This window comes from Phacochoerus africanus, chromosome 15, assembly GCF_016906955.1.
Source record: "Phacochoerus africanus isolate WHEZ1 chromosome 15, ROS_Pafr_v1, whole genome shotgun sequence".
Lineage (NCBI taxonomy): Eukaryota > Metazoa > Chordata > Mammalia > Artiodactyla > Suidae > Phacochoerus > Phacochoerus africanus.
The window spans coordinates 78,613,836-78,638,655 of NC_062558.1; the positions used below are offsets into that span (position 1 = coordinate 78,613,836).

Consider the following 24,820-nt stretch of genomic DNA (forward strand, 5'->3'; position numbering starts at 1 on the left):
GTGTGAAAGCATGTCTTGTGTTTTCAGGATACTTAAGAGTAAAATGGACCTGTTCACTTCTGTGCATCCTAATACCTTTTTTTTTTTTTTTTTGCTCTTTATGGCCACACCTGCAGCATATGGAAGTTCCCAGGCCAGGGGTCGGAATTGGAGCTACTGCTGGTCTGCACCATGCCACAGCAACGTGCGACCTGAGCCGCGTCTGCAGCCTGCACTGTAGTTGACAATGCCAGATGCCCGACCCACTGAGCGAGGCCAGGGATTGCACCCTCATGGATACTAGTTGGATTGTTTCTGCTGCTCCAAAACAGGAACTCCTAATGCTTTTATGAATGGGAGAAAGATAGGTTTGTAGTTAGGTCCATGAAGGTTGCCTTAAATGCAAGGTATATCCCAGGGCACTGTCAGGTTATGAAAGTCGCCAGCTCTGGGCTCATAGGGCCTGTGTCAGGCTCCAGGTTCACGTCCACCACCCAGGCCTAACCAGATGGTGGCAAACACCTAATTGTATTCTAGGCTGATGCCATGGAAAGAACACTATATCTGAGCCTGATCATTTTGGTGTGGAGTTAAGATTTTCCTATGGATTGGGAAGGTTTAAATAGGTTAAACAGAGAGTGAAGCACCTGGCTCCCTCTCCATCTCAACACATAGATGTTGGTATTGGAAAACCTAACTTTCTCTTCATCTTCTTCTGGGGATCTTGTTAAAAATTGCCTCCTACCTATTGGCTTGTCTACTTCACACCACTGGTCAGTGATCCCACTCTGGCTCTCACCTTCCATCAGGACTTCAGGGGAGGACAGGATAATATCTCTATACTTCACCCACTCTTGAGGTCCTTAGGTTTAAGTCAAGTGGCCTGATCTGTGGTGATGTAGACCAGAGCCTCTACTGCAGAGGTGAGGCTATGCTGAACTGACAATTATATGAAAATGGGCAAATGGCCAGCAGAACTGGCATACCCTACAAAAGTACATGGTGCAATACCCCTTTCTTGCCATCAGATTCCAGATTGTTCTCTCCCTTAGTCCCAGCTGCACTGAACAAGAACTTCATTGATTTAGCCTCCTAGAAAGAGATGTAGGAGGGAGGACAAGGGGCCTCTACCAAGCTTCTAGCGCTCAGATCTTCTGGAGTGGAGGCAAACCCAAGGAGCTCGGTCTGATCAGTTGCATGTGGGCAGGTCAAACTTTACATCCTAAAAGTCCATTCAGCTGGAAGCTTCTGTGGTCTGGCCATAGCTCTGGTGCCAGGTAATCCTCAGGAGTGTGTCCGGGAGGGGGTAGAGGTCTGTGGTGTCAAAAGTTCCCTTCTGCTGAAGGTGCAGTCAGTGTGGGCCTTCCCTCCCTACCCCATCTCAGCACTTAGGGAGGCTCAGAATTTCTTCCCAGACCTCACTTTATTGTCAGATTTAAAACTGCGATTCCCAGGGCCCCTCCCTTGAGGCCACTCCCTAATGGCCAGCTCTAGATCTTGAAGGCTAAGGTAAGGCCGTCGCCCAGGGGCAGGAGGCTGATGTGGACCCGGGCATCTCTCAGGATGCGCTCATTCAGGTTTCGCACACACTGGACCACTTTGTCCTGCGGTTGAGGCTGCAACACCTCTCCATGGCACAAGACCTGTGGAGGGGTGGGGCATCAGGGGGCGGGGCCCGGGAGGTGCCAGCGCAGGAGGCAGGGACTGAGGACTCAGGGGAAAGCCTCGAAATACCTGGGAGTAGCAGTTGACCTGGTAGGGTTCTGGGGTATGGGGGCGGGGCGCAGGGAGGAGCCTAAGGAAAAGACCCAGCCCGATAGTCTTTACTCCGGGGCTGTCCCTTACATGGAGTACAGCGAGGACGCCCCCAGGTCGCAGCAGCTGAAGGCAGCGCTCATAGTAAGCGGTGCAGTTCTCCTTGTCCGCGTCCACCACGGCCACATCGAAGGTGCCAGCCTCGCCCGCGGCCAGGAGCTCGTCTTGCGGGAAGGAGAGGCAGATGCAGCTGAGTGCGCAGGCCGGCCCAGGCGCGGTGGCCATTCAGGGCCGGCCTCGGAAGTGCCGGCCCTGCCTCCCTGCATGTGGCCGCGTACTAGGGGGCGGGGGTGCTGTCAGTGCCCAAGAAGCCTGCCCAGCGGACCCACTAGGAAAACGGCGCCAAGGCCCTTTCCGCTCCGTTCCTCACCCAGGGTTTCCAAGGCAGGCTTCAACCGAAGGTCGATCTTGTGCTCCTCCTCAGCCTGCGTAAGGGGCGGGGTCAGAGCCGGAGCTGGGGGTGCCGGGGCTCCAGTCGCCTGACCGGGGCCTCAGGCATGGGGGACACTCACCTGCCTCCACAGGGGCCGCCCCAGCTCTGGGGGCCCCGCATCAACTTCGCAGGTCACCACGCGCCCGGCAGGCGGCAGCGCCAGGGCCAACGCTAGGGCTGAGTAGCCTGTAAAAGTGCCTGGGAACATGGACACAGACAGGTTCAGGCCAGAGTAGGAGGATAGCCCGGTGACTCCGGCCCCCAGTGACCCCGAATGAGCGCCCTACCCAGATCCAGCGCCTTCTTAGCCTTGATGAGGCGAGCCAGGTTGGCTAGGAGCTGGGCCTGCTCACAGGTCATCATGGAATCCCCCTGCGGCTGCTCCAAGGTCAGCTGCGTGGGAGAGGAGAGGGTCGCATAGCTCTGCCAGTTACCCAGCTCCGCCCCAGGTTCAGAGCTTCCCCCCGCCCCGAGGGGTTTGCAGGCGTGGCCCAGGGGCGTGCCCTCGCGGAACGCCCACTGAGAGCCGCCTGGGGAGCGGGAAAGCCCAGAGAGGGCCACCGCCCCGCCCAAGGTCACATAACCACGTGGGCCCAAATGGGCCCGCGGTGGGCGCCTGTTCCCGCCCCCTTGGCCCTGCTGACCAGCCGCAGACTCCGTAGCGCCGGGTGTTCCCGCAGGGAGCGGCTCAGCAGATACTGCCACAGGGGGCTGTCCTCAGGGGGCAGCAGTCGCTTCTCTTGCCGGGATCGCCGTGGAGGGAACCGTCTCCCTACCGGGTAGTGGGTGCTGGGATCAGGGACTGGGGCTCTTGGGCACCAGGGCTGACCCTCAGCCGCAGCCAGCCTCGCGGATTCATGGGCTCTGCTCCAGTGCTCGCCCGCCCGCAGGGTCTCTACTCCGGTGCCCGCCCAGGGGCTCTGCGGAGGGTGCCAAAGGCCCCGACATACTCACCGAGGAAGAGGCCGCTGGCAAAGGCGGCGCCCAGTGCGGCCGAACCCAAGGCCAGCGCGGCGGGCACAGAGAGCCGGGGCACCGGCTGGGTCATGGTGTAGGCTGGAGACGGCGGCGTCCTGTTCACCTGCGCTGAGGCTACTGGGACCTCCCTGGGACCCGCGGATCCTGGCGGCTCCACCCCGCCGGGGCAGTGACCTCGGAATTGCGGTCTCGAGTACCATCTGGCGGCAGCACTGCCTTACTGCAAGCCCCACCCGAGTGGATCCGTCGTCATCTGGTGGCCACGTTCGGAACTGCGCCCGGCGGGGAGGAAGCACTACATCAGGGGTTGCTTTCTTTCTCGGTCACCAGAGGTCTAGGGGCCTGAGTCAGGAAAGAAAAATGTGATGCTACTCTTGGTTATGGTTCTTCCTCATCGCTACCATTTTTGCTGAGAACCCCTTAGGGCATATTGGGTGGGTGAGTAGACCATTGGTGTAACAGGATAGTAAAAGTACAAAGCGATAGAAATTAAAGGATCCCTGGGAAGGACTGAGAGAATCAGAGGAGGCCTCTTGGAGGAGGTCACCAAGGGTATCAGGCTGAAGGAGTGTAATTTTAGGGGGCATAACCAGAGGTGGGGTTCGGGAGCCCCGGGTAAGATCTGGTTGATTGAGCTCTGAGCCAATATCCTTAGTTAGAATCCTGCTCTTGGGAGCCAGCTAGATAGACATAGGTGTGAGATCTTGGGCCCATGTCTCTCTGAGCCTCAGTTTCCTTTGTGTAAAACTGGGACCATTCTCTTACTGTTAATGGCACCAGATCCCATCCATGGCCTGGCACACAGTAAGTGCTCGAGAAATAGCAGCTGCTGTTATAATCATAGGTTGGAGTGAAGAAATCTTGGGGAGGAAAGTGATCGGAGGACAGATGAGGCCCCTTTGCAGGGCTGTTGCGCAGGGCTGCCATCCAGTAAGCACTGATTGAACATCTACTGTGCCTAGTGGGGCTAAGAGAAAGGTGTTCCTGGCTTGTATTAGTGAAGCTGGGCTCAGAGACCGCAGGACACAGGGAACTGGTGAGCAGCCCCAGCTTCAGAATTTGCTCTTCTGTACAGTGGGGTTCTTAGTAGTCCTAACCTCTGGGGGATGAAATGAGAAAATCCGGGTGAAGGATTTACACAGGGCCCGGCACTTAGTGAGCTATAATTATAAAAGGAGTCAAATTCCATCAGACAACTCCGCGGCTGTCCCCTGACACGAAGGGCCCTCCAGCCCTTTGGCAACCACACTGGGCAGACTGGAACTCCACCAGGGGCTTCCCAGGCGAGGCTCAGCCCCAGCAGGGCTCAGAGGCAGCCTTGTTGCTGGGTTTGTTGCGGGACTGGCTTGGCTAAGCCTGAAGTCCCTGGCGAGCTGGGACTGATCCGAGCTTCGCGAGCCCTGGGCCAGGGTGAGCGGGGCGGGGCAAGGTGGCGAGGCCTCGCAGGGACGGAAGGCGTGGCCTCCTATCAGACACAGGGGTGGGGCTGATCCTTTGACCAATCAGTCCACAGCCCCGGGCGGTATTCAGGGGAGGAGCCCGTGGTTTGCTGCTGGGTGGGTCTGGGTCCGCCCTCCCAGCTCCTCCCGTCTGCCTGTTGCCAAGCAAGCGGCCAGCTTGGAAGAGTATCGTTTTTCCTCTTACCTTTTGATTATCTACATCCTGCTTGGCCCTGTAAATGTTTCCCGACCTGACTATGAGTCTGATTCTGCGGGGTAAGGACTGAAGCCGCTGTCCTCTTCTCTTCCAGAGCTGTGCACACAGCAAGTGCTAAATAAATGTTCCCTGAATAGTGTGCTGGCGGTGCCTCGGGCTCTTGGCTGCCTGAGCTGCGGGTCTGGACAGTAAAAATAGTAACAATAAGGGACATTTTATTGCGCACCCCAGCCTCCCCGTGAAGCTGCGATATTATTCCCATTTTCCAACGGAACAAACCACAGCTCAGAGAGACCATTCCTCCATGCTTACTCCGCAGGTCCTGCTCTATGCTTTCTTAAGTCCTCTGGCCAGAGAGGGACATGCCTATAAGCTCTTCTGACCCAGAGGAAAACAGACTCCCACGTGCTTTCCTAGCACCTTTGCTGGGGCTCTTCCACCTGGGCACGGCTGGGGCTGCAAGCCTGTACTCTCTTTCCTGCCTGGGGGTCTGGGTTTGGGCAGACCCCCAGCTCACACCAGAGCCTCTCTCCGGAGCCTGGTTTCAGGCCCCAGCCTGTGGAGGTGGGCGGCAAGCAGGGAGGGGAGGCATGTCACCATATATCCCCGTCAGATTAAAAAACTAATTTGAAAAGATTAATGTATTCCATTCTTGTTACGCTGGCTCTGATACCTCTGGGCCCGCGGCTGCTCTGCCTCCTGATTATTGAATTTTTATGGCCTGGTAATTAATTGCAGATTCCCTGTTTTGTTCTATTTCTTTTTCTCTGACATTTTAATTTCAACAAAAAGCAGTGGTCTCCATGCAGGTTCTCTCTGGAGATCCTAATGGTCTATAAAACAGAATGACTTATAGACGTGGCACCCACTTCAGCTGGCGAGCGATTGTTTGAAACCTTGCTGATCACGCAAAATTTAATTTTTCCACCTCCCTCCCCCTGTTCTCTACTCATTTCTTGTCTCTTCTATTACAGCCCCAGTGTCTCAGCTCACAATGAAGGGAGCAAAGTGTCGCCTCTGAATCTGTTACAGAGGCTTTTCTTAGAAGGCCAGGGGGCTGAAGACAAAGTAGGTTTTGATCCTTTTCCTTGGTGGTGGCCCCAGTGGTGGCAGTGGGAGCTGGGCCTCCCTAGAGGGCCACGTGGATGTGGGATGCTGCCCCCAGGGGTGGGGAGGGGGGATCATTTTTGCCTCTCTCAGTTGCCCTTTGCCAAATGCAGCTGCCCCATTCAGGCACCAATGCAGCTGAGGGCAGAGAGGATGGGTGCACTATGAGCCCTTAGGTCCATGCGGGTTCGACCCCTGGCCTCTGCTCAGTGGGTTGAGTATCCGATGTTACTGTGGCTGTGGCATAAGCTGGCAGCTGCAGCTCTGATTCGACCCCTAGCCTGGAAACTTCCATATACCATAGGCGCGGCCCTAAAAAGAAAAACAAAAAACAAAACCCAAAAAACACCATTTATTCCTGGTTCTGTAGGTCAGGAGTATGGCCAGGCCTGGCCAATCAGGGTCTCACCAGGCAGAAGGTGAGGTGTCTGGGGCAGCAGCTCTGCTTGAGTTCCCCGTCCTCTTCTGAGCTCTCCAGTTATTGCCCAAATTTAGTTCCTTCTCATTGAGCCGCTCTGTCTGCAAGACTGCAAAGGCACTTCAGATACTTCTGGTGCTTCAAAATGCTCTGCCTTCCTCCTCTGCTTCTAAGGGCTCATGTAGTTCCTGGGACACCCCCCCCCCAGCTAAGCCAGGACAATCTCCCCATTTTAAGGCGAGCTGGTTAGTGACCTTAGTTCTATTGGCCAAGCCCCCTTTGCCATCCAGGACAATGAGCGTGGGAGGAACATTGGTGGTGGAGATCATGAGAGGATGGTCAGCCATAAGCCCCTGCCTCTCAAAAGGGTTGTAAGGTTTAAAATACCCCTGCCATGGAGTTCCTGCTGTGACGCAACGGGATTGGTGGTATCGCTGGAGCTCTGGGACACAGGTTCGATCCCTGGCCTGGCACAGTGCATTAGGGATCGGGTGTGGTTGCAGCTGCGGTGTAAGTTGCAGCTATGGCTAGGATCTGATCCCTGGCCTGGGAACTCCATATGTTGCGGGGTGGCCAAAAAAGAAAAAAAAATTGCCTGGTTCCTATCCCGTTCCTTGTGAACCACAATGTTAGGTGTTTAACTGCAGAGGGTTCCCTGCTGCTAACCGAAAAGAGTGGGCAGTGGGAAAGTTCATCACAGCCACCCTCTCAAGTAGTCAGCATTGTCCCCATTTTCCAGGTGTGCAAACTGAGGTTCCCAGATGTCAGGTGGCAGAGCCAGGATGTGGACGTGTCCCTGTCTCAGCTTCACCACTGGGCCCGAGGCCAGAGCTCCTGTATCCCCTGGAAGTACACTGAGTTCTTTTGCAAGGCCCCCACCTGTGCCAGCAATTTATCTGTCACCCGACTTCTCTGATTGAATTCAGGTCTTTGCATTTGGGTGTCTCTGGGAGTCCCCAGTGGATGACTTAGGTGTGTGTTTCATGGTGTCACCTGCTCCTCTCTTCCCAATGAGATGGCTGTGGCACCACTATCATGGCCACTCGGGGGTGTCATTGCTTTTGCTAGACCCCTCAGCTGACTCTCAGGAGCCGTCACATGGTCAAGGCTTTGTGGGGTCATTTTGAAGAAGAGTAAAGACAGCTTCCCAGCAGCTCCACCCTCTCTACCTTGAGACACTGGCCTCTGTTGTGAGAGCTTCCTTCCCCCAAAAAAGACAGACACATGTCCCAAACTCCCCTGCAGGCATGGACCTGGGGTCCACAATCCCACGTGCTGCACGGGACTTGCATGCAAAAATGGCATGTGAGTCACTGCTTGGAGGGAGAGTGAGGCTCTGACACCAAGTGAGCAAACAAGGAGGTGCCTGTTCCTGCTGGGGTGGCTGTGGTGGGGACTGTGCCCAGAGGGCTTTTAACTAAAATAGTCCTTTGCTGTGGTTTGATGGAGATTCTAGCTGCTTAGTTCCTGGTTGTGGAGCATCCAAGCCTGAGTCTCTGGCCCTCCCAGAGTCTGCTGTTTGCCAACAGAGTGGAATTTGCTGTTTGCACAATGTGGATTCTGTTATTTGTAGCAAAGTAAAATCTGCTGTTTGCCACAAAGCAGCTTCTATGGTCTGCAGTTAGGAGTCCCACCTGGTACCTCCTATCTCCAGCACGCAGTGCCATTCCCCTGTTTCTGCATTGCCAACAGGAGCTCAATATTGTTCAGACAACAATGTACTGAACTCTCTGGGTGGAATGTGATCAGTCTCAGGCTTTTACAACCCTCTCTGTCCCTTTTTCATAACATCCAGGGATATTGTGCCAGGGAAAAGCGGGTACTTCTCAGGACATTTTTTTTTTTCTGTGATAGCAAGAAATACCCCCTTCTTCCTTAGCCTTTTCTTACCTTGAACGTGGTTGTGTAAAGGTGAAGTGTTTGGAACCGTGGCAGCCATCTTGTGGCCATGAGGCAACAAGGTTAAGGATTAAAAAAACCCCAAACAGTAAGGATGGTGAATTGTCCTTGAAGACATTGTCTGCACATTGAAACACCACCAGCAACTGTTTACCTCCAGCCTTCTTGTTAATGTGAGAAAATGGAGCGCTTTGTGTTTCAGCAGTGATTAGCTATTTATTATTTCCTAACTGATACAGGCACTCTAATGTGTGGCCCATGCCCAGGGGTGGTTGGGGGATTGTGCTGAGATAACCCCGTTTGCTTTTTTTCAGGCTGGAGTGGCAGATTCCACACTGAACTTGATATCTTGCTCTCCAAAGGTAAGGCCCCACTTTCCTCAGGGGTGAGTTTTCTCACAGGAGAGGCTTTGTCCCTTGATCACCTGACAAGCCCAAATGCCAGAGGACTCCACTGAGCACTCCACCCCCGCCCTGCTGCGGGATGCCTTGTCAAGACCCCCAGTCCCCAGTGAGGTGAGCCTGATCACTCATCCTCTACAGACCCGGGATGTGACTTAGCTGGGGTCTCACAGTCAGGGCGTGGGGATTGGCTTCAGTTCTGTATGGCCCAAAGCCTGGGGTCTCCCCATTCTAGGGAGAATTTCTCCATTTGCATATGGGCCGGAGGTGCAGGGGCTTCTGCGACAGTAGATGACTTGATGGGGTGGGAGCTTCTGTGCCCACGCCTTCCCAGCCTCATGGTCAGGTTTCTGCTACAACAATGCTGTGGAGCAGCCCCAAGTCTCAGCAGCTTCTGAGAGAACCACCCACTTTCCTCGCTGCTGGGTCAGCGTCAGCTGGGCTGCATCTGCTTTGGGTTGTGTGTCCAGATTGTTCTGAGATGAGTGGCTACCTGGGGACACTCTTTCCTGGTGGGCAGCATGGGTGCAAGAGGCCAACCATATACTGTGCTTTCAAAGCCTCTGCCTTGGTCAGGTCTGCTGATGTTGGCCAAGTCACTTGGCCAAGGTCCGCATGGGGGCAAGTGTGTACCCTCCCCCCTCTGTGGGTGGCCCTGCCAGGTTGCATGGCAGAGGGTGTGGATATGTAGCCCTATTGTGGGTCAGAGACAAGGGTTGGGATCAGCAGGCCAGTCTACACACAGATATCCCTGGGCGTCTCCAAAGTCCTGGGTGCCAAGACCCAACCCCGCCTCAGGGCAGGGCCTCCGCAAGGGTCCCTGCCTTGTGCCCAAGCTGAGGATGCCCCCGTCTGTTTCCAGAGGAAGAACCTGGCGCTCTGGGACTCATGGTGTCACCTGGGGTCACAGGGCCACTCCTGCCTCCATCCATCCTCACTGCCATCCTGAATCCAGGTGGGGAGGCAGCTGAGGGGTTAGGCTTACCTTCCCCGGGTCCAGCTCAGAGCCTGCACCTCCCTGGGAAGGATGAGCCCCTTTCTTTCCCACCCACACTCAAGCTATGCCCATTCCTCCCCCCGCCCCCCAGACATCTGGACACAGAGCCTGGGACTCAAGGGTTCTGGTTGCATTGCACAGGACACCTCTCAGTGCTTGTTTACTTCTGGCAGCCCCTGAGCTGGCCTGGGGACATATTTTGTTTGCCTTGATCAAGGTTTTGCTTGTTTGAATGGAGCCAACACTGAACAATCAGCAAATGTAACAAAGAATGCAGATTTGACTCCCATTTCTTTTGAGAGAGCAGAAGTTTTGGTTTTTTTTTTTTTAATCTTTTTGCTATTTCTCTGGGCTGCTCCTGCGGCATATGGAGGTTCCCAGGCTAGGGGTTGAATTGGAGCTGTAGCCACCGGCCTACGCCAGAGCCACAGCAACGCGGGATCCAAGCCACGTCTGCAACCTACACCACAGCTCGCAGCAACGCTGGATCCTTAACCCACTGAGAAAGGCCAGGGATCAAACCCGCAACCTCATGGTTCCTAGTCGGATTCGTTAACCACTGCGTCATGACGGGAACTCCGAGAGCAGAAGTTTTGACAGTACTGGGCCCATTCTGCGGCAAACAGGTTGGCTTGGTGCTGCGTGGTACCTGCCTTCATTCCCCATGGGACATCTACACTTGCCCCAGTCCCCACCAGTCCCTGCTGTCTCAAACCCACAGAGGTTCACTCTTTTGCATATTGGTCTTTGTGCTGCTGGTGGGTGAGCTGTAACCTCCAATCTAATCCACTCCCCAGAGGCCCAGAGCAGAGAGATACGGGGTACAGAGCCTATCACAGGATTTTGTTTCTTTTTTTCTCTTCCTGAGTAAGAGCTTCATCCAGATTCCAAAGAGCAGTCCCTCTTGTGGACTCCAAACACGGAGCCCAGGCTCTGCAACCCACCCCATTCGCTCAGATTGGGGTCCTCTCCCCCAAGGCAAAGCTGTTCATGCCGTGGTAGAAACTCAGAGCACCCCTGGCATTGCTGCCCCAAGAGCACAGCCACCTTGAGGGGAGAATCTAGACTGAGATGGGGCTTTGGGAGATGTTACAGACACCCAGGTCCCTGAGTTACATAGGGAGTGTCCCGAGATATAAACGGATGAGATACTAACTGCTGATACTTACATAGCAATTACTGAGTGCAAGTCATTTCTCTTAATTTCATATTAACTCGCTTAATCCTCACATAAACCCTGTCGGGGGAAGGCATCACTTTTATCCCCATCTTACAAATGAGAAAGCTGAAGCCCAGAGAGGTTAAGTAACTTTCCTAAATTTGCACAGCTTGTAAGTGGTAGAGTTGGGATTTGAGCCCAGATTTTATGGTTTCAGGATTTCTAGTTCTCAAGCACTGAAGTATCCTAGAGGAACTGCCTATTGAAGTGGCTGCTTTTTCTGTAATATCTCATTTCACCCTTGGACTTGCTCAGTAAGGTCGGGTTGATTTGGCTATGAGAGACAGAAAAATCCAAAAGAACAGTGACTTAACCAAGGGAAAACTTGATTTCAATTTTATGTAGATGTAACTTGGAAGTGGTAAGGAGGCTCCATGGCCAACAGAGACTCAGGCTTCTACTCTGCTGTGCTGCCATCCTTATCATATGGCATCTCCTCATTGAACAAAATGACTGCTTGAGCACAAGCCATCACACTTTCAATCCGGTTTTCAGGATACTTTACTTGCATCTCTTTGACCAGCTCTTAGTCACAGGACCATGCTTCAGCCTCAAAAGAGTCTTTTTTTTTGTTTGTTTTTTGTTTTTTTGGGGGGTCTTTTTGCCATTTTCTTGGGCCGCTCCCGTGGCATATGGAGGTTCCCAGGCTAGGGGTCGAATCGGAGCTGTAGCCACTGGCCTACACCAGAGCCACAGCAATGCAGGATCTGAGCTGCGTCTTCGACCTACAACACAGCTCATGGCAACGCCAGATCCTTAACCCACTGAGCAAGGCCAGGGATGGAATCCGCAACCTCATGGTTCCTAGTCAGATTCATTAACTACTGCGCCACTACTGGAACTCCTCAAAAGAAGTCTTTATTACAGAGAGTTATATGTTCAATGAAAAAATAATCAGTTCTATTATTATTAAACTTAAAATAGAGAGTGGATCCTGAGAACATTCAGCATCATTCCTATGCTTTACAGATTAAGAGACTGAAGCTCAGAGAGGTGAATCACCTGCTGGAGGTCACACAGCCAGGAAGAGGTGGAGCCTGGATCTCCTGTCCCTGGGCCCTTTGGAGCAGGTGGGCCTCCAAAGATACACTCTGCTGAGTTCCTGCCGGGTGAGGAGGACTGTGGATCTGTGCACAACCCTCTCCCTGGGCCCCAGGAACACCAAGAGCCCAGGCCCCACCAGCCAGGCAGCCTTGTGCCTGTCAGCCCTGCCAGCTTCTCTGGGCCAGATCCATCACCCCAGCACCAACCATGCCCTGGGCCTGACTCCATCCATCCGGCATCGACTGTGCTTGGGCACATTCCTGAGGCGCTGAATAATTCAGGTCTGGTAATGGGGTAATGAATTTACTGACAACCCCATGTGGTCTCGGTACTTACACTTTAAGAAATACTGACTCCCCAGGTCGACTGGGGCTGGAGATGTACACACGCCGAGAAACTGTTGCCTTCACCCACCTCGTGGGGTTCAGGCCTGATGGAGTCATGACCCGACTTTGATCTCATTGGTTCTTCAGCTGCTTGGAGGAGGCAGGGGTCTAGAGGCAGAGGGACTGTCCAGTTGGAACTTTGGGGTGAAGCGAAAGTGGAACCCCAGGAGCTTGAACATGCAGAGCTGGAAAGGAACCCAGCGACCCTTTGGTCCTGCATACCCATTTTAGGAACCAGGAAACTGAGGGTCTTGGCAGGGACAGACCCCTGCATGCTGTGTACTGTGGTTGGGGACGCTGGGTCTGACTCGGGGCTCCAGGAAGACCTGCTTGTTTTCCTTCTAACCTGATGGTTTCCCCGGCCCCCAGCTGTAGGAGGTTGCTGCTGATGGCTCCCAGCTGCCCCTTCGCTGGGGATGAGCTCGCAGCCAAACGAGGGCCGTGCCCCGCAAGGCCGCCCCACACTGCACGACCTGAGCAGACTGTGGCCAGTGACCGGCTGATGTGGTGCAAAAGGCCACCCCAAGCCTCAAGGTAGGATGAACTCTGTGATGCTGTTCAAGCTCCAGAAGTCTCGGTGGGACCAGGCTGTGGCTCGGCCCCAGCTGAGACCACTTTCTGGCTCAGCCTTTACCCCTTCCCCATCCTGTCTCCTCACTCTCCTTCTCAGAGCCTTTCCCTGTAAATCATCTGAGTGCAAACCCCCAACCCAGGCTCTGCTTCTGGGGAACCCTCCTGAGATAGCTGCATTTCCTGGTCTGAGCCTTTCTTTCTTAGGTCTCCTCTCTGAGTGCTAAGAGAGGCTCAGAAGCAGGAGTCCTTGGCCCTGGCTCTCCCGTATGATGGTGAGGAAGTCATTTCTCCACCCTGGGCCTCCATTTCTTTGTACGGCTGGGGTGAGAGGGTGGCCCTCTCTCAGGACTCGTCCAGCTCTGAAGGTCTGTGATACGACCTGAGATGCCAGGAAGACTTCTCCTCCCCTACCTAGCCCTGCGTGTACGTGAAATCCTGCTGTTGGGGTCTCTTCTCTGAAGGCTTTTTCAAAATGCAAAGACATATGAGATTAGAATGAATTTCATATTAGGTGATCATGCTGCAGGGCAGAATTTCTCAGGGTAGGATGCTTGGATTATCTGAGTCCATCACCTGAAGAGGTGCTTATTTTTACTATATCTCTTCCCTTCTTCATAATTTTTTTTTGAATATGGTATGTGATGTCTGGAGCTGCAGCAGTTATCTTTCAGTCATGAAGAAACAGCATGAGGTGTTAACAACAAGCTATGGGTGGTGAAGCAGAAATATAGAAAGAAACTGGTTTTCAATAGTATTTCTGAGTCATTGCACAAAACCTGAAAACTGTCTCTAAATCTCAGGACATAAAATAATTAAGTATCTTTATTGCTCAAGCAAGCCCTGGTTAACTTCCTGTTATTTGCAGGGCAAAACATTCCAAACAAATCAACAGCCTTTTTAAAATTTAAAAAATTTTAAAATTGAAGTATAGTTGACTTACAGTGTTGTCTTAATTTCTGCTGTACATACAGCAAAGTGATTCAGTTATACATAATACATAGATTTAAAAAAATATTCATTTCCGTTATGGTTTATCACAGGACATTGAATATAGTTCTCTGAGCTATACAGTAGGATCTTGTTGTTATCCCCTCCATGTATAACAGCTTACATCTGCCAACCCCAACCTCCCACTCCATCCTTCTCCCAACCCCCTTCCCCTTGGCAACCAGAAGTCTGTTCTCCTGGTCTGTGAGTCTGTTTCTATTTTGTAGATAGGTACATTTGTATCATATTTTAGAATTCACGAATAAGTGATATCATATGGTATTTGTCTTTTTAACTTCACTTAGTTTGAGAATCTCTAGTTCCATCCATGTTGCTGCAAATGGCGTTATTTCATTCTTTATTATGGCTGAGTAGTATTCCATTGTGTATATATACCACATCTTCTGTATCCATTCATCTGTTGACATTTAGGTTGTTTCCATGTCTCGGCTGTTGTGAATAGTGCTGCTTTGAACATAGGGGTGCATGTATCTTTCTGAATTACAGTTTTGTTTGGATATATGCCCAGAAGTGGGATTGCTAGATCATATGGTAGTTCTATATTTAGATTTTGAAGGAAGCTCCATTCTGCTTTCCATAGTGGTTATACCAATTTACATTCCTACCATTAATGTAGGAGGGTTCTCTTTTCTTCACACACTCTCCAGCATTTTTAAAAATAGATTTATTGATGATGGCCATTCTGTCCAGTGTGAAGTGATACCTCATTATAGTTTTGATTTACACTGCTCTAATAGTGATGTTGAGCTTTTTTTTTTTCCTTTTCTTTTTATGGCTGCACATGTGGTGTGTGGAAGTTCCTGGGCTAGGGGTTGAATCAGAGCTGTAGCTGCAGGCCTATGCCACAGCTATAGTGACACTGGATCTGAGCTGTATATGCAACCTATGCCACAGTTTGTGGCAATGCTGGATCCTTAACCCACTGAGCAAGGCCAGGGATTGAACCCACATCCTCACTGAGACTAGTTGGGTCTTAACCCTCTGGTCTACAATGGGAACTCCATTTTTTCATGTGTCAGTTGGCTGTCTGTATGTCTTCTTTAGAGAAGTGTCTGTTTTGTTCTTCTGTCCATTTTTTCTATTGAGTTTTTTTTTTTTTGGATACTGTTATATGAGCTGTTTGTATATTTTGGAAATTAAGCCCTTGTTGGTTGCTTCATTTGCAAAGCATTCTGTAGATTGTCTTTTTGTTTTATGATTTCCTTTGCTGTACAAAAGCTCGTAGGTTTAAGTCCCATTTGCTTATTTTTGTTTTTATTTCTGTTGCCTTGGGAGACAAATCAAGCCTTTATCTTGTTGAGTCATAATAAAATCTTTTAAAGTAGGGATTATTATTTTTGTCTTAGAGAGGTTAACTGACATAGCTAAGATCATGTAGCTGGCAAGTGGGAGCATGCTTTTGGGATGGAATTTTCAGGTTGGGAGGAACTTTGATTATCTTGATTTGTTTTGTTTGTTTGTTTGTTTGTCTTTTTAGGGCTGCACCTGCAGCATATGGAGGTTCTCAGGCCAGGGGTTGAATCAGAGCTGTGGCTGCTAGCCTAAGGCACAGCTACAGCAATGCCAGATCTGAGTCGCATATGCAACCTACACCACAGCTCATGGCAATGCTGGATCCTTAACCCACTGAGCGAGGCCAGGGATCGAACCTGCATCCTCATGGATACTAGTTGGATTCGTTTCCATTGAGCCACGATGGGAACTTCAGAACTTTGATTATTGATGAGGATTTAATTCCTGTCTTCACTTCATGTGTCCTAGTGCATTTTGACCACTGGGAGTAGATCCCCTCTCTTGCCACTCTGGCCTTTGGTCATTCTTTCCTTATCCATCCCACTCTAGGTCTCAGCTTAGTGACTTGGGAAAGGTCCCTGGTGGAGTGAGGAGAAGGAGGTGGCAGGTATTCACTGTATATTCCTTCATGGGGTTTTCTGAATGAGTGTGAGCAGATTCAAGGGGAAAATTAAATCATTTTGGAGACGATTCTGGCTCTAAACAATACTTGGCCCCTGTGGGAGGTTAGAGTGAAAGAGAGAGAAAGAGTTTAGAGACAAAAATAGACAGAGGGATGGAAGGAGAGGGTGAGAGAAGCAGAAGTTGAGGAGGAGGAGGGCAAAAGGAAGGAAGAAGAGAAGGATACCTTGGCTTGTAGATCATCCCTCCAGCCTCTGCCTGCATCTTCACATTGTGTTCTCCCTGTGTCTTTGTTTCTAAATCTCCCCCTTACAAAGGATACCATCACATTTGATTAGTGGCTCCTGAACTCCAGTATTACCTCATCTCAACTAATTGCATCTTCAATGACCCTGTTTCTCAAATAAGATGACATTCTGGAGTCAAGGGTTAGGACTTTAACATATCTTTTGGGGGGACATAATTCAACCCATAATATATAGTTATCATTTTTAGCCATGGTTTTCAAGTGATTTGTTATGCTGCAGTAGTTACTCAGAACATCGCAATTAAGGAGTGGTTAGGGAAGCAAGTAAAACATCAGTGGAAATGTTGTTTACCAGAACATCCCTCTAGGAGGCTACTGTATGTGGTTGCAATAATTGATTTTCTAAATAGCTTGGGATTGGGGGTGGGGGCTGGATCCTCCCCGCAAAAGGTTATGTTCCAGTAATAACATGTGCTTGAATAATGACAGACAGTTTCCCTAATGCCTTCTAAGGTAGGCAAAGAGCTGAGTTTTTTTTGTAAGGTATTCCTTCCCCTTAAATAAATGTTGAATATTTACTTAAAGAGAATCAGTGTGAGTATTAGAGTGTTCCTGTCCTCCATATATCTCATCATGGTCATGTTTATTAACACCTATGCCATCATATCACTGATGATCTGTGGGCTGCAGCTGCCTGGTTAAGTGTCTGATTTCTCCATAGACTGTAAGCAACCCTGAGAGCAGGGATAAGCTCTTTCTTGCTCTCCCTGAATCTGAAGTGCAACTTTTGGCACATAGTAGGTGCTTAATGGTTAGTCTCTGAAACTATGGATATTGGAAAAAGAACAAAGTGATTTAAAATCTATATGGTGATGAAAGGTTTACAGATATATCAGCTACAAAACATCTAAGGATGCTAGAAAAAATATTTTTGAAATTCTCTTCTGTTAATGGAACAGTCTCTAAGAAAAAAAGGGAATTGTGAGAGGTCAGGAACAAATTGTAAACATCAGTCCAGGGAAGTAAATGTTGATGAAACTGCTGTACATATTGAAGACTTCTACCTTGTTGGGCAGCCTAACGTTCCATACCTTGAGCTTCCATGGCACAAGAAAGACAAGGAAGAAGCAAAGGATCATAAACATGACCAGGCAGTTTTGACAAAGAACAAAACAGAGGTTCTAGGAATTTAAATATATCACATATGAAATTAAAAACTCAATGGAATGGTTAAATAGAATAGACACAGATGGAGAGGGAATTAGTAAACTGGAAGATAGATCCAGGAAAAATGAAAATACAAAGAAGGAAGGAAAAATGAAGATGTGAAGAAGAGGTTAAGTGACATAGATGATGGAATGTTAAGCTCTAATATATGTCTAATCAGAGTTTTGGAAAGCAATTGTAGAAATAATGAGAGAGATGTAATATTTGAAGAGATAGTGGCCGAGAATTTTCTATGATTATTAAAAAAAAAAAGAATCTTCAGATTCAGGAATTCAAATGAATCCCTAAAAGGATAAATAAAAAGTCCATATACAGATACATCATATCAAATTGAATATCAAAGACAAAGAAATGATCTTAAAAATACCAGGAAGAAAATAAATTTTTGTTGTTTACAACTTCTATAATTAAAGGAAATTAATCTAATGGTGATTAGTTATAATGGTATGAATAATAACAATGAATGACAGAATAATGACTTTAAAGGACTTTAAAAAAGTCATACCAACTAGGGCCTGCATATCCCAGTCCCTAATAAGACTAAATAATTTCTTAAAAGATAATTTATCTTTTAAGAGTAAGTATAGGAGTGTCCGCTGTGGCACAGTGCTTGGTTAAGGATCTGGCATTCATGCAGCTGTGGCTTAAGTCATAGCTGCAGCTCACATTCTATCCCTGGCTCAAGAACTTTCATTTGTAAAAAGAATTAAAACAGATTCTAGGTATGTACTAAAGAGAATTGAAAACATATGTCCATGCAAAAACTTGTACACAAATGTTCACAGCAGCATTATTTATGATAGTGAGAAAGTGGAAACAACCCATATGTCTACCAACTTATGAACAGATAAACAAAATATGGTATAGCCATATAGTAGAGTATTACTTGCCATAAAAAGGAATAAAGTTCTGATTTTGGCAACAACATGGATGAACCTTGAAAACATTAAGCTAAGCAAAAGAAGCTAGACACCAAGGTCACAAATTGTATGATTTCATTTATATAAAACATAATAGGCACATCCATAGAGAGAGAAGGAAGATTTGCGGCTGCCAGAGGCTGGAGTGGAATGTGCAGTGACAGCTAATGGGCATGGGGTTTCTTTTTTGAGTGGTGAAATATTATAGAATTAGATAGTGGTGATGTTTATAAAACCTTATACATATACTAAGTGGAGTTCCCTGGTGGTCTAGTAGTTAGTAGTTAGGATTTAGTGCTTTCAGCACTGCAGCCTCGGTTCAATCCTGGTCTGGAAACTGAGATCCCACATTAAGCTGCTGTATGCTGAAGCGCCCCCCACCAAAAAAAAAAAAAATTCCCTGGTGGCTCAGTGGGTTAAGACTCTGGTATTGTCACTGTTGTGAGATAGGTTTGATTCCTGGCTTGCTGTGGACGTGGTCAAAAAAATAAAAGAAAAAAATAGTACACTAAAGCTGAATTGTACACTTCCAAAGGATGAATTTTATAGTATGTGAAGTATATCTCAATGAACATGTAAAAAATAAGAAAAAGGGTGGAAATAAAGACATTTTCACTTATAAGCTTACCGTGGATTTGCAGGTTCAGTTCCAGATGATTTTGATAAAGCAAATGTTGCAGCAGGGCAAGTCTCACAAATTTTTTGGTTTCCCCGTGCATATAAAAGATCTGTTTTTACTATAGTCTGTTAAGCGTTCAAAAGCATTATGTTCAAAAAATGTGCATACTTATTGCTAGGGAGTTCCCTTTGTGGCTCAGCAGTTAACAAACCCGACTGGGATCCATGAGGACACGTGTTTGATCCCTGGCCTCGCTCAGGGGGTTAAGGATCTGGTGTTGCTGTGAGCTGTGGTGTAGGTCACAGAAGCAGCTTGGATCCTGTGTTGCTGTGGCTGTGGTGTAGGCCAGCAGTTGTAGCTCCAATTGGACCCTTAGCCTGGGAATGTCCATATGCCACGGGTGCAGCCCTAAAAAACAAAGCAAAAAAATAATATATGTAATATATATTTATTGCTAAAAATGCTAATCATCTAAGTAACTCACCTTTAGTGAGTTGTAGTAGTAACATTAACGATTACTGATCACAGATCACTATGGCAATATAGTAATAGTGAAAAAATTTAAAATATTGTGAGAATTACCAAAATATGGCACCAAGATAACGAAGTGAGCAGATGCTGTTGGAAAAATGGCTTCAGTGGATTTGCTTGAGGCAGGGTTTCCACAAACCTTCAATTTGTAAAGAGCAACAACAACAGCAAAATCAAACCACAGTGATGTGAAGAGCGATAAAAGGAATGCCTATTTATTAAAACTGAGAAAATTTAAACAATAGACCTCCATTCAAGGAGTTTCTGAAGGATAAACTTGAAAAATTATCTCAGGAAAAAAGTCTCAGATACAAGAAGCTGTGATGAATTGAGAAAGTAGTAAAAAATATGGGTAAATCCAAACAAGTACACTGACTGTCCAAAACATTGTCTATTCTGTGGAGTTAAACGGGAGATAGATCTAAAAGCCTGGACTGTAGGTAAATGGAATTAAAGCTTTCAAAGTACTTCGCATTTTTCAAGTGAGGGGTAAGACATTGATTATTAACTTTAGACTTAAATTAAGTTAGGTAATAACTTGAAAATGCTGAGTCACCAATAAAAAATAGGAAATAGAATGCTTCACCCCTATACAGTAGAAGGAGGAAAAATGAATGAGTAAAAAAAAACCTCAATCAGTTCCAAACAATGCAACACAGAAAATGAAAATAATCCTTAGAAAGCAGGACAAATTAAAAACAAAATAAGATCATAGAAATGAGTTAAATATATTTGTAAGCTTTATAGATATAAATAGATCAAACTCTCCCATTAAAATTCATATACCATAAGACTAGATTGAAAAAAAAGTATAGCCAGGAAGTTGCCTGATGGCCTAGCTGGTTAAGGATCCAGCATTGTCCTTGCTATGGCTCGGGTTGCTGCTGTGGTCGGGTTCAATCCCTGGCCTAGGAACTTCTGCATGCCATGGGCATAGCCAAAAGAAAAAAAAAAAGAATAGCTAGAAGGATAGATTTGGATTTTTGGGGTTAGCAGATCAGATGAAACTACTGCATATAGAATAGGTAAACAACAACTTCCTACTGTATAGCACAGGGAACTATATACAACATCCTATATTAAACCATAATGGAAAAGAATATTTTAAAAATAATGTATATATATGTATGACTGAATCACTTTGCTGTATGGCAGAAATAAACATTGTAATTTTAAATTATACTTCTATTTAAAAAAATGCTGCTTAGATGAGACATGTCTAAAACATGAGGACAGATTAAAAATTGTAAGGAAAATATCAGAAAAATAGTAAACCAAAAGAAAATTGGCATAGTTATATTACTATCAGATAGAATGGACTTTAAGGCAAAAGGGCATCATTAGCGATATAGAGGGTCACTGTATGAAATTTAAATTAATCAGGAGAAAATAGTTCTAAATTCATGGATACTTAATAAGTCCTTTACCATATATAATTTGAAAATATTTTCTCTCTTTGTGGATGGTCTTTTCATTTTATTCATGGTGCTCATAGGACCACAAAAGTTTTCAGTTTTTTTGTTTGTTTGTTGTTTTCAGCTTTTTAAGGCTACACCTGTGGCATATGGAAGTTCCCAGGCTAGGGGCCAAATTGGAGCTACAGCCACCAGCCTATGCCACAGCCACAGCAATGTGGGATCTGAGCCACATCTGCAACCTACACCAGAGCTCATGGCAACGTCGGATCTCCAGCCCACCGAACAAGGCCAGGGGTTGAACCCGCATCCTTGTGGATCCTAGTCAGATTCATTGACCACTGAGCCATGAAGGGAATGCCCCAAAAGTTTTAAATTTTAAGTTCAATTTTTGGATTTATTTTTCTTATTTTTGCTCATACTTTTGGGGTCATGTCTAAGCTCTTAGACTTAGATCTTATATCCATTTTGAATTAATTTTTGTATATGGTGTGAGGTAAGGGTTCAACTTCATTCTTTTGCATGTGGATTTCCTGCTGTTCTGGCATCATTTGCTGAAAAGGCTATATTTTCTCCATTGAATGGTCTTTATACCCTAGTCAGAAGTCAGTTGTCCATAGATACATGGGTATATCTGTACTTTCAATTTTAGTTCATTGATCTATATATTTTTCCTTGTGCCAGTACCACATCCTGATTACTGTTGCTTCGTATCAAGTTTTGAAATCAGGAACTGTGAGTCCTCATACTTTGTTCTTGTTTCTCAAGATTGTTTTGGCTATTCCTGGCCCCTTGTAAGTCTATGTAAACTTTAGAATTGGCCTGCCACTATCTACAAAGAGGTCAGCTGGAGTTAGTATATGAAAACTGTTAGTATATGAAAACTGGAGTTAATATATGAAAACTGTTACATTAAGAATGGATAGACGGGAGTTCCCGTCGTGGCTCAGTGGTTAACGAATCCGACTAGGAACCATGAGGTTGCAGGTTCGGTCCCTGCCCTTGCTCAGTGGGTTAATGATCCGGCGTTGCCGTGAGCTGTGGTGTAGGTTGCAGACGCAGCTCGGATCCCGAGTTGCTGTGGCTCTGGTGTAGACTGGTGGCTACAGCTCCGATTCGACCCCTAGCCTGGGAACCTCCATATGCCGTGGGAGTGGCCCAAGAAATAGCAAAAAAAAAGACAAAAAAAAAAGAATGGATAGACGGAGTTCCCGTCATGGCTCAGTGGTAACAAACCTGACTAGTATCCATGAGGACGTGAGTTTTATCCTTGGCCCCGCTCAATGGGTTAAGGATCTGGTGTTGCTATGAATTGTAGTGTGGGTTGCAAGACACAACTCAGATCCCGTGTTGCTGTGACTGTGGTGTAAACCAGCAGCTACAGCTCCCATTTGAGTTCTAGCCCGGGAACCTCCATATGCCATGGTGCAGCCTTACAAAGACCAAAAAGAAAAAAAAAGAATGGATAGGCAACAAGGTCCTGCTGTACAGCACAGAGACCTATGTCCAATCACTTGTGATGGAACATGATGAAAGATAATCTGAGAAAGAGAGTGTGTATAGATGGATGACTGGGTCACTTTGCTGTGCAGCAGAAATTGACAGAACAATGTAAATGAACTCTCATAAAAAGATTTTTAAAATATGCATGATTACAAAAAAAAAGTCAGCAGGGATTCTGACAGGTATGGCACTGAATCTGTATTCAGGTCTTACATCTCTTTACAGTGTAAGCATATTTCCAATCAGTGAGTCCATGAGAGTAGAACCAAAGGGCATTCCTTTTTTTTTTTTTTTTTTTTTTTTTTGCTTTTTCTAGGGCCACTTCCCACAGCATATGGAGGTTCCCAGGCTAGCAGTGGAATCAGAGCTGTAGCTGCTGGCCTACGCCACAGCCATAGCAATGCAGGATCCGAGCCGTGTCTGCAACCTACACCACAGGTCACGGCAACGCCGGATCCTTAACCCACTGAGCAAGGCCAGGGATCGAACCTGCAACCTCATGGTTCCTAGTCGGATTCGTTAACCACTGCGTCACGATGGGAACTCCCAAAGGGCATTCCTAACCAAGCTGGTCTGGTGTGCCCCATGTATGTGTCTTTGAGAAGCTACACTCAGAGTGAGTGTCACTGGGACCGAATGGGTGTGGTGAGACTGTAGATGACTGAAATAGGAACTCAAGTCTTCAAGACCCTTTTGGGGGTGTCATCATGATTATCATGACTATGCATAATCCTAGGCTGGGTCCTTCAAGAAGCAGACCTTGAGGTGAGGAATTGTGTGAAAGCAGTTGTGGGAGGTGGTCCCAGAAAGTTCTGGAAGGGGAGTGGGGAAGGGGTCTGGGGAGGGGAAAGAAGTCAGGAGAGTGCCTAAATGAGCAGGTTACTGCTGTGGGTATCTGGGACCTGTCCCACTGGAGACCTCTGCAGGAGGGTGGAGAACAGGGTTTCTCAACCTCTGCACTACTGACATTTTGGGACCGAATAATTAGTGTTGGTTGGGGGCTGTCCTGGGCATGGATGGATGTTTAGCAGCTTCTTGGCCTCTATGCACTAGATGCTGGTAGCAACCATTCAACCAAAATGTCTCCAGATGTTGCCACATGTCCCCTGGGGGGCAAAATTGCACCTGGTAGAGAATCACCGGTATGGAATTGTCTTAGAATTGTTCTAGCCAAGAGGGGAGGAAGCTGGGGTATTTATACACCAACCTCCAGTCATCATTGTGAGGGCTACTCCTGGGGTGTCAAATCGCTGCCCCTCTGGCCTGTCCTGAGGGTTTACTGAACACAATCCCAGGCCGGAGAAGGCTCTCAGGCAGTGTTGTAGGTGCTCAGAGTAAGAAGCCACCCACGTGCGTGAAAATGATGAGGGCTGCAGGGAGGTGGGCAGCCACAGCGCAGCTACCTGCGCTGTGCCCTCAGAGGCTTTGGAGACCGCCAACTCTACCCAGATCTGCAGCTTTACCTGGCCGCCCACTTTCCTGGGCCTTTGTGGTTACCACCGCGTTGAAACCAACCCACCCCCGGGCAAGGCTTTGGCCCCTCTGCTCGCTTCCCAGTCTTCCTCCCCACCTGTTGCAGGCCTGGCCCAGTTCCTGCAGGATGAGGAAAGATGCCATGCAAAGACTTATAGACTGAAAAGACCCTAAGTGGTCTTCTTTTCTCAGGTGGCAGGCACTGGTGGGAAAGGCGCTCACAGAATTCCTTTCCTCATCTCCATATAGAATGAGTCTCAGCTCCCTGCACCCACCAGAGCCTCTAAGGATGTTCCCCCTTTCTGGTATGCTGTGTGTCTTTGGGCAATAACACCTCCTCTCTGGGCTTCAGTCTCCCTCCTATACAAGGCCCGGGTCTGGTAGGGGTCAACCAGATGACCTTGAAATGTCCTTGCATCTCATTGAGTGGCTGCTGAGAGCCCTGGGAGGCAGTGGCAAGTCACCAGGCAGCCAGAGCCTGGGGACCGGCTGGAAAATGTGACAGCTCGGGCCCCATTGGCGTTGCTGGCCTCTGATCTCCACTACGTGCCCGACACTCTGGGCCCGGTCACAGCCCAGCACGGCCCCTTGCTCACTCAGGAACATCTGCTACAGCATTTACCACGTTAATAGATTAGCTTTGAGAATCGGGCAGGTGTTTTCCACCCAAGCCAGAAAACATCAAAATCAGATTGCTCTCCAAGCCTTTCCGCACAGGCAATCGAGTTAGAATGACTCATACGGTCTAACAGATAATAAAACACACATAACATTTGCTTTAACGTACAGGCGGGGGTATTTTGTCCCGTGCTTAGGAGAAACAAAAACTCACTCTATTTGGGAATAGGGTAATTGAATACAGATGGGAGGAGGTAAATGAAAGAATTTAGCAAATATCTCAGTGGAATAGCTAATGGGAATGAGACAGAATAGGAAATTAAAAATTATTCGAAGCAGATGGACCATTCTTTGAGTTTTTAAAAATTTATTAGGGCCGCGGAAAAATGTGTCTGTTTATTTTCTACGGCCATGAAATTAATGACTTGGTGAGTTTTGCT

General features: G+C 48.0%; 2 protein-coding genes across 3 annotated transcripts in view; one reads left to right on the forward strand and one right to left on the reverse strand.

The window, feature by feature from the left end:
- Window positions 1-1,383: 1,383 nt before the first annotated feature.
- Window positions 1,384-3,399, reverse strand: COMTD1 (catechol-O-methyltransferase domain containing 1). Of its 2 annotated transcripts, XM_047760167.1 has the most exons (7): window positions 3,182-3,399; window positions 2,872-2,999; window positions 2,515-2,620; window positions 2,307-2,425; window positions 2,165-2,219; window positions 1,825-1,958; window positions 1,384-1,622 (listed from the first exon to the last, which is right to left on the reverse strand). In XM_047760167.1, exons 1-7 carry the CDS (start codon window positions 3,273-3,275, stop codon window positions 1,470-1,472), a joined length of 789 nt encoding a protein of 262 aa, XP_047616123.1. In that variant the 5' UTR covers window positions 3,276-3,399; the 3' UTR covers window positions 1,384-1,469. The 2 variants fall into 2 exon arrangements, with proteins under 2 accessions (XP_047616123.1, XP_047616124.1); XM_047760168.1 differs by lacking the exon at window positions 2,165-2,219.
- A 2,213-nt stretch (window positions 3,400-5,612) lies between these two features.
- LOC125115732 (uncharacterized) overlaps window positions 5,613-24,820 on the forward strand; it is a 136,476-nt gene continuing 117,268 nt past the window's right edge. Inside the window, exons 1-3 of the transcript XR_007132163.1 lie at window positions 5,613-5,929; window positions 8,600-8,647; window positions 11,872-12,866. The gene's annotated coding sequence lies outside the window, so the exon portion shown is untranslated. The remainder of the gene's footprint in view (window positions 5,930-8,599; window positions 8,648-11,871; window positions 12,867-24,820) is intronic.

Excerpts from the sequence above, each read along its gene's own strand:
- COMTD1 (XM_047760167.1), bottom strand. The coding sequence starts at position 3,275 with ATGACCCAGCCGGTGCCCCGGCTCTCTGTGCCCGCCGCGCTGGCCTTG. Across the intron at positions 2,621-2,871 it reads CGCTACGGAGTCTGCGGCTG|CTGACCTTGGAGCAGCCGCA; the intron begins GTCAGCAGGGCC and ends TCTCCCACGCAG. Across the intron at positions 1,623-1,824 it reads GCGTCCTCGCTGTACTCCAT|GTCTTGTGCCATGGAGAGGT; the intron begins GTAAGGGACAGC and ends ACCCCTCCACAG.